This window comes from Mus pahari, chromosome 14, assembly GCF_900095145.1.
Source record: "Mus pahari chromosome 14, PAHARI_EIJ_v1.1, whole genome shotgun sequence".
NCBI lineage: Eukaryota > Metazoa > Chordata > Mammalia > Rodentia > Muridae > Mus > Mus pahari.
This window is the reverse complement of record NC_034603.1, coordinates 86123983-86133385: the sequence shown is the minus strand read 5'-3', so window position 1 is coordinate 86133385 and position 9403 is coordinate 86123983. Positions and strand designations below refer to the sequence as shown.

Sequence of the window (9403 nt, the reverse complement as noted above, 5' to 3'; positions counted from 1 at the left end):
CTTCTCTTAGCTAAAACTATCCCTCATCGAGATCTCTCTCTCTCTCTCTCTCCCTCTCTCTCTCCCTCTCTCTCTCCCTCTCCCTCTCCCTCCCCCTCCCCACTTCCCTTCTCCCTCCTTCCTCCCCTTCCCCCTCCTCCCTTCTTTCTTCCTCATCTCTCTCGTTCAATCCTTCCTTTCCATTTTCCCTTCTTTCTTGATATCCCAGGCTGGCCTCATGCTCACTATATAGCCCAGGCTAGCCTCATGCTCACTATGTAGCCCAGGCTGGCCTCATACTCACTATGTAGCCCAGGCTAGCCTCTTACTCACTATGTAGCCCAGGCTAGCCCCATACTCACTATGTAGCCCAGGCTAGCCTCATGCTCACTATGTAGCCCAGGCTGACCTTGAACTCTGATCCTTCTGCCTCCACTCCCCAAGTGCTGGTTGCAGGTGTGAGTCACCACACCCCACTTTCTATGGCACTGAGGCGAGAAGCCAGAGTTTCCTAATGCCAGGCAAGCACTCTGCCAACCCGTAGCCCTGGTCTCCCTTTCTTTGATGGAACAGAGAAAGTCCGGGACATGCAGGCCTTGGACCCGGCTGAGCCCTGATGGCTGCCTGCAGGGTGTTCATTGGCCCCCTCCCCAGGGATCTCCCCAGCATGGGAGGCCAGGGTGCCTGTGCATGATGACCTCACTTGGTCATGGCCTCGTCTCTCTTCGGGCGGACCATCTTACCTGCCTCTGGGCTGTGATCCAGATGGGTAGGCTGCCGTTGTCCCACCACCTCTGGATACCGAGCGTGGCATGGTAGGGTAGCCTCACTGTGCTGGTGGTATTGTAGAACATGTTGTGGACCACCCCGTGGTTCTCGATGTATTTGCCTGAGTGGGGAAGCAGAGGGAGGGGAGGGACATGTGTGGACCAAGCCTAGGGAAGGGGCTCATGAGCTCACAATCACCAGGAAGCCCTGTGGCTCACCATTCCCTTGGGACAGCGGTGGAACAAGCCCCTGACCAGGTGCCACCAACAGAGGACACCTAAAAACCCCTTGTCTGGGCTCTCCATCTTGCTCGGAGGGTCTCCTCAGAGCCATGACCTCTCACCCTTGACCAGGGTGCCTCCTCTCTGTCACCTGATGTCTTAGGCCCCTTCCATCCCCAAGGCCCATCCTCAGGCTGACACTCACCGGTGACGAGTGTAAAGTGGCAGGGGCTGGTCATGGTGACAAAGGCAGGAGTCATGTACCGGGCTTTCACCCCTTCCTGAGCCATGGAGTCCAGGTTGGGGGTGTCCACGTCTTGGTCATAGTTCCAGCGGAATCCATCAAAGGACACGAGGAGTAGCTTCTGCTGTCTTTGGACAGGGGCCCCAGTGACACAAACTGGGAGGGTGGCCAGAGCCACACAGAGGAGGACAGCTGAGCGTCCCATGACCGGCTCTCAGGCAGCTCAGGCCAGGAGTGGAGCAAAGTCCCAGGGTCAGACAGGCCTCTTATGCTGTGCATCTTCGGAGATGGGCGGGTACCGTCCTAGACTTTGCACACGAGGCTTGTGTGATGCTGGCTTCTGTCTCTAACGGAGGCCCCTGGTTGTTCTTGCTTGTCCTTCCATCCTTCAGGGTCCTTCCCGGGAAAGAGGGGGCCCTTGGGTTCAGAGCCTAGAAGGTAGACTCTCATCTGTAACTGCCCTCCCACAACCCTAGTCTGCGCGGAGACTTCCAGCTCCTCTGATCTCAGAGAACCCAGCCAGGGGCAGGGTGAATGGGCCTCTGTCTTAGGGTTTCATTGCTGTGAAGAGACACCATGACCACAGCAACTCTCACAAAGGAAAGCATTTAACCGGGGCTTACTTACAGTTCAGGGGTTTAGTCCAGTGTTGTCATGCAGCAGACATGGTGCTGGAGAGGTCGTTGAGAGATCTATATCCTGCTTGGCAGGGTGCTGGAGGAGTGAGCCACTGGGCCTGGCTTGAGCTTCTGAAACCTAAAAGCCCACCTCCTGTGACTTCCTCCAACAAGGCCACACCTCCTGTCATGCCACTCACTATGAGTCTGGAGCGGCCGGTCTCATTCAGACCTCCACCGCCACCGCTCCATCTGCCGATGCTGGAAGGCCTTGGTGGAGTGTGTGTCCCTAGGCAGAGTTGGGAGAGGGCCTGCAGGATCAGCTTCTCAGGTCCAGGTCTGCACTGAACCCAGAACCCCAAGTCTTGCCCACAGGGCACCCCAGCCTGGGCCTCCTTCTCCTTACTCTTGTAAGGGGCTCTTGGGTGTGGTGAATCAGATGCGGCGTGGGGTGGTGGTGGTGGGAGAGAGGGAGTGGATGTTCAGAGTCAGACATGGTAGGGGTGGCGGGTGAGAGGCAGTGCATGTGCAAGGTGTGTAGGTTTGGAAGAAAGAATAGGAGACAATTGGGGTGAGTCATGAGGAGAATGTCCCAAACCGTGGACCCACCAGCAGCCTTCCCTCTGACTCCTGCTCCACGTAGACACAAGTCAGTAAGCAATGACCCTGCATGGTGTGACACAGCCATTAGAAGCCTCTGCTGAGGTACACTAGCACCCACAGGGCACAGGTCCCTTCTTCTCAGACCTACAGAGGCATGATTTCTGAATCCTTCCCAGACATCAGATTTGGTGATGCTCCTGTGCACTGGAGTCACGTTGAGGACCTTGGGGCTGCACAACACCAAGGAACTGGGCTCGGAGCTGTGGCTCCTTCCCTGGCAGGGAGATACTTGTGGGAGCCAGACACAAGTGGGTGCTGGCTGAGGAGGGACTGTGGGCTGCTCAGGCGAGCACACAGGGCTTGCAGGGACACTAGCATTGGTCATAGCCCTGAGGATTCATGCGCGGGCAGTGCCATATGCTGGCACCTAAAAGATGCAGTAGAGAGAGAGAGAGAGACAAGAAGGCTTCCCGGCATGGACATGAAGGTGAGGGAGTTTCCTGAGCTGGGAGATGGAGTGGGGTGGGTCTTCAACAACCTATAGACTCTGGAGGGGTCAGGGCCTTACACTGGGCAGAATTTTCAAGCTACACGTAAATACTCATATCTTTTTCAGTGGCAAGGTTCACTGAAAGAAGAAAGGCCCCATATTCCAGCGTCCCAAGCAGTGAAGTTTGGCCATGTGACATCATTCTGACCAATAGGATGGAAGCAGTAGCCACTAGCTAGTTCTCAGCCTGTTGCCCATCCGTCTGTCTGCCTGTCCGTCTGTCTGCCCATCCGTCCGTCCATCTGTCTCTGTCTGCCTGCCTGTCGACCTTTGTCTCTGTCTTTGTGTTTCTGTGTTTCTGTCTGTCTGTCTCTGCCTGCCTGCCTCTTGGCCTGTCTGTCTCTGCCTGCCTGCCTGTCTGTCTGTCTGTCATCTATCAGACAGGAGGATGAAGACCTGTGTGGTTGCTCTATTGCATTTATGTGTTTTCTGTCCTTCCACAGTCCCTGGATGAGTATCCACACTGTTCCCATGAGACCTCAAGAACCTGGGCACATCTTCGCCTTACAAGTTCTTATTTAACTGCCTTCCTAGGTCAGAAAAGAGTGTTGGGTTCCCTGGAACTGGAGTCAGAGAGGGGTGTGAACCTCTCATGTGAGTGCTGGGACCCAAGCCCTGGTCCTCTGCAGAGCAACAAATGCTCATAGCTGCTGAGCCAACTCTCCAGCCCATTTTTAAATAAATAAAATATTTATTTATTGGTTGATTGATTGGAGACAGGCTCTTATGTATCCCAGGCTGGCCCTGAACCTACGATGTGGCTGGGGATGGCACTGAACTCCACCTCCCACATGCTAGGACTATAGACGTGCACCCACATGCCCATTTTATGTATGTGCTGCTGGGGCTTGAACCTGGGCCTTCTGTATACCAGGCCAGCACGTCCCCAGCCATGGAAAGCTTTGATTTTATCAGAGTTTCATGGTAGGGAAAAGTGGTCCAGTCAGTACAAAAGACAACTCCACTCCTTGAACGCCTCCCCTCACCCCCACTCCCACTCTGTGGTACATTTGCATGTTAGCCACGTTGGTGAGTCACCCTGTCAACCTGTATCTGTACTTTATTGAGGTTTCCGTAATCTCTACGCAGTGTTCTTTGTCCCATCCCCACAGGACATTCCACGGCCCATCCCCTCGTTCCTCCTGGGGTCCTGAGGCTCCTGGCCAGGGCCTGTGTAGAATTGCTGCATTGTTGAGAGGAGACGGATCATGGTGTGGGGAGGAAGCACAGATAAGAGTGTGTGTCTCATTACAGAGTCCTCTTTAGTCTCAGACGCAGCATCTTAGCAGGCTCTGACTCAACCAAGGTCACCGCCCCAGGGAGGGTCAGATGAGCACGTGCAGCCTCAACACTGTCGTTGGAGCAAGGTCACTGTATGATACTGCACTTCAAGACCGGGACACTCTGCCTCGAAGGGATAGCACTCACAGGTCTTTGAACTTCTGTGGGAGGTTTGTCCCGTGCTTTTCTATTTGGCAGCTCTTTTGTCCCTGTGTGGATCCTACCTTTGTGGTCTCCATCTCTTTGCCACTGATCACTCAGGTGTGGCCACCAAAGGCTCTGCCAGTGGGCCCTGTATCCAGTTCACAATTCCACTGTTCATGCGTGTGAGTGCATGAGTGCATATTGGCCCGCATGCATGTGCTTACCCCGTGTGTGCACCTGTATGACACATATACTTGAATATTATATATATATATATATATATATATATATACATACATACATACATGCATATATACATATACATAGATATACATATACACACATACACACACATATACATACATATGTACATACACCTCTGGTTGGTGTGGATATTTGTTTATATATTCACATTCAAATATACATATGTATGTGTGCATGTCCTATGTTTATGTCTGATGTGTGAGCATGTGTGCATGCAAGAATGTTTGTATATGCATATATATGTATAAATGGGATTGCATGTTTTATACACATATGCATAAGGGGCACACCCTTATTCATACTCATGATACAAACATCTTACCTCAAAGGGGATAAGAGAGAGTTTATTCTGGAGCCAAATTTGAGTGACTGTGGCCTGCAAACGCAGATTTATTCTAACATTTTCCAATGTGGAAGCAGTTTCATCAAGTTTTTATAGTAGCAGACAAAGTCATAAATCAAGATGCTTTTTAAAATACGTTGGTTGGTGTATCATGGTGGTGGTGGGGGGGCATCACAGCAAAGCTGAGACATCTTAGTCACAGGCCTCAGGTGCCATCTGATGAAGTCCTTAACTTTTGGGTTGGTGGAACCTAGCAGGCTGTGGAGTTAATGCTCTCTGAAGGCCTTAGCTGCGAGTCCAAGAATAGTAGGCCTGCCACAGAGGTGAGCTTTTCCGGGACTAAAGATAGCCCAAGGTAAGTCATAATTAGGCTCTGAACCTATCCACATTCCTGCTTCAGATCAGTCAATCAGTCTTTGCAGATGTAATTTCTTTCTAAGAATTCTCATATGCGTGCGTGTGCGCACACACACACACACACACACACACACACACACACACACACACGTCTTGCATATATGTATACAGGTGTGTGTATTGACATTTGTGTACATGTGTTCACACATGCATGTCCACAAGTGTCTGATATGTGTGCTTGTGCACACGTGTGTGTATGTGTGTCGAGCAGTTCCTCACTCTCTGGGCACACCCAGGCCCCGCTAATTCATGCTCACCCACACACCTCCAGCCCCTGTCTTAGACTCAGGCATGTTTAGAGAAACCAGACCCGGGTCTGGGCTGCTCTTCACCTCCAGCAATGGCACCTTGAAGTCACAGATCTGCTCGAGTAGCCAGGCCTTCAGCTTAGTCAGCAGGTGTGAATCTGGAGAGGCAGAGCCCTGTGCTACTGTGGGTGTGGCATGTGTGGCACACTGTCCTGGGTGTGCGATGCAGGGGTGCATCACGACTGCATCCCTGCTTTTCCTCCCGGGGACACCCTTAGTGCTCTGAGACCCGATCCCGGGAGCCCCTTGGTCTGGAGACTGAGTAAAACTCACACCACCCAAGCCACACATGGACTCAGGCCTCACCACCTCAGTGCTAATGGCTGACGGACATTTTGGTGCTGTCCCTCACAGGCCCAGCTGTTCGGGCAGCATCCTGTTCTCCACAGTAGACTGTAAGTGATGACTGTAAATGATTGCATCTCTCCCGTGAGGCTGAGCAGCACAGTCCCCGCTCCCGGCCCAAGGCCTGACACATGGCAGCCTTTAGTAGTGGATACTCAAGTGGTTCTTCATGGCGCCCAGGGGGGCCCTGACTGGACTGCCTTGCCTTCTTCTTCTCTGGTGCTGCCTGGGATCCTGGTGCCATGGTGACAGGAAGTGAGCCTATCCCTTCCGTTGGAGGCGTACTGGATCAGGACAGGCTCCCCAGACTCCTAATCCAGGGTCCTCTGGAGGGTGTGTGTATGTGTGTGGGAAAGGTGTCATGGTTGATACAGTTTGCTTTAGGACACAGAGGCAGTAAAGCAGATTGTAACTTAGCTGGAGTAGAAAGGCCCCAAGGGGAGGAAAGACCTAGACCTTGAGAAAGACAAACCCCATGCTATTCCAGACAGGGTCTAGGACACGCTGTCGCTCTGAATGTCCTTGGGGGAATTCCTGTGGTACAAAGGGTGTCACCAGGGACTGTTCTTCCTGTTTCTTGAACAGGAGTCCGGGGACAGCAGAGCCTGGCAGAGACAGCAGGTCCCAGTTTATCACTATGCTCTGGGGACCAGAACGTCCAGTCATCAGGAGGGCTGCGATTTTATGACCGTGGTTTTGGAGAGACCCGTGGGGAGCACGGGGGAGGTGGTGAGTCCTCCCGACTCCAGGCCACTGAGCTGGTGGGGTGGACCAGCATCCTCCTCTCTGTCCCTGTACATGCAGGCTGTGGCTGTTGCTCTCTGAAGGCATGGCTACTAATGCATCAGGCTCCTGTGGCCAGAGCCCAGGAGGTGGCTCTGATTGCCAGGCACTGACTGACCTTTGCACGGTGAGGCTTTATTAGCGGCCTCCCCGCTTTATCAGCCGCTTGCCTTTTATTGCTTCTGAGGGGCTTCATCTCTGCCGCCGCTGCCTCTCCTCCCGGATAAATGAGGATTAATATCTTAACAGGATTATGTGCCGTGGCTCCCTGTCTATCCAGGGACGCAGGGTGCTCCCTCCTCCCTCTCTGTCCTCACCCACCTCGGCTTTCTTGGCTGGTTTTCAGGGTGCATAGCCACAGTCGGGACACCTATGATGGGTGGGGTGTCTGTGGGTACCTCTTGGTTTCAGACTCTGGGATGGGTGTGTGTGTAGGAATGGGGATGTCAGGGAGACAGGGGTGTGGGGAGGGTCAGGCTGGACTCTGAGCATAGGATGAAGTTTCTCCAGGGCCGGGACTTGGAGCTTGACCCTGAGGAGTGAGGAGCTTGCCCATTTCTGCCCTCATTCCTCAGGGTTAGGCTTGTATTCTCTGCCTCTGTCTGTAACGGTGTTGTTCTGAGACAGCATCTCACATAACCAACCCTGGCCTTGAACTTGCTGTAGCTGAGGATGACATTGAACATCTAGTTTTCCACGCCTCTACCTCAGAGTGCTATTTCAGGCCTGGGCCACTATGCTTGGTTTCACATGGCGGCTTTTTTCTTCAGTTGCCAGGAGCACCTTGTGAAGGCAGCTGTCACCAGGGCACCTTGGATAACCTGGGGTAGCCTCATCTCTGTGTTTTTGACTCAGTGATACCTGAAGGCCCTCCTCCCCAGCTAGTTCTGTCGCCAGCTCTGGAATCAGGACATGGACCTGTCCTCTGGAGGCCTCATGTACCAGAACAGAGAACCGGAGAACAGCTCTTACCTTTCCAGAAACTTCTTGGTCACATCTAGAGCTCATGCTCCCTGCAAAGCTCCTGTGTCCTGTGTTTGTGCTGTAGCTGCCCTGGACTAGGCTTGGCTGTCACAGCTGGGGAGAATGGCTTCAAGTATGAGTCCAGCCTGGACTACATAGTGAGTTCCAGGAGGTCACTGTGGGCTACAGAGTGAGACCTAGTTCCAGAAACAAAACAAACCAATACAAAATAATACAAAAAGAAGAGAGGGCGGCTAGCGAGATGGTTCGGCTATTAAGAGCGATTGCTGCTCTTCCTGAGGGTTCCAGTTCGGTTTCCAGCACTCCTGTGGCACGTTGGCTCGAAACTGCCTGTGACTGCAGCTTCAAGGTGTCTGACACCTTCTCCTGGCCGCCTTGAGAACTTGCATCATGTGCACATGTGCACGTGCGCACACACAGACATGCATGCACACAATAAAAATAAAGAATAGAGGGCCGAGGTGTTTGAGTGACTGATGTTGAATTGGGGGAATCTTCACTCACATGAGGACCGGGGACTGCAAGATTTCTTGATTTACTGGTCACAGAAATCAGCTCAGAATGGATGGGGACTGGGAGTCCAACCTGAGACTAGATGGTGAGGAGAACCAAACGCAAGACTCCTTAGGACGTTCGTGGGAAAAATAAACAAAATAAGCTGACTCTTCTACCGTAGGGTTAAACAAAACAAGACTCCACTAAAAAGTTAAATCTCAAGGAAACCACTGGGCAGAAACTTGGACTCCTCAGGATCAGCACTTCCCGAAATCAAAATATGTGCTCAGTTTCATTTCTCCCTAGATACCGCGCCCCTCTGTGTTAGCCACCAGGGTAAGAATGTGAGGCTGAGCTCTGTCTGCTCAAAGCGAGGCAGGCACAGGTCCCCTAAGGTTAGGAATAAAAACCCATTGGGACCTGGGCATTTTCGCCTGCTGGATTTGACACGAGAACACATCTTTCTACAGAAAAAGATTTTTTTTTTGCCTTGATGAAATACTTTGTATCGTGTGGACATTTTCTTGAGACTCCAGACCCATTCATTATAACCGGAGTGGAGGAAGAGTGTTTAATAAGACCGCTAAGCACAGGAAGCAAAAGCAAGAGCAGAAACCCAGGAAGGCAGGGAAGGGCCACTTAGAGGGAAGAGGGGCTTGTGTACAGAAGTTGGGGGGGAGGGGCCCTCATGAGGCTACCTCCAGAACTCATAAGGATACACAGAAGATGAAACTAAATTGCTGCTAGGTGGAATCCATACCTCATTGAAAAATGGGCAGTGCCCAGCCACGGTGGCCCACATCTTTAATCCTCACGCAGAGGCAGTACTGTCTCTGTGAGTTCAAGGCTGGCCTGCTCTACACATTGAGTTCCAGGTCACTCAGGACTAGAGAGAGAAACTGAAGGGGGGGGAGGGGTTGACCTCAACATTACTTACTACCAGGGAAATGCAAATTAAAACCACAAAGAGATATTACCTCAATCTGGGGAGGATGGCTGTCTTCAAAGATCTAGGTAACGAGTGTGTGTGTGTGTGTGTGTGTGTGTGTGTGTGTGT

The 9403-nt window shown here is 52.2% G+C and overlaps 1 protein-coding gene across 1 annotated transcript in view; it reads right to left on the bottom strand.

The window, feature by feature from the left end:
• Positions 1 to 1531, bottom strand: part of Enpp7 (ectonucleotide pyrophosphatase/phosphodiesterase 7) — a 5246-nt gene extending 3715 nt beyond the window's left edge. The window contains exons 1-2 of the mRNA XM_021213799.1: positions 1174 to 1531; positions 723 to 868 (exon numbers count right to left, since the gene is read on the bottom strand). Of these exons, the coding sequence (XP_021069458.1) occupies positions 723 to 868; positions 1174 to 1417 (390 nt within the window). The 5' untranslated portion in view covers positions 1418 to 1531. The remainder of the gene's footprint in view (positions 1 to 722; positions 869 to 1173) is intronic.
• Between the last annotated feature and the right edge of the window lie 7872 nt (positions 1532 to 9403).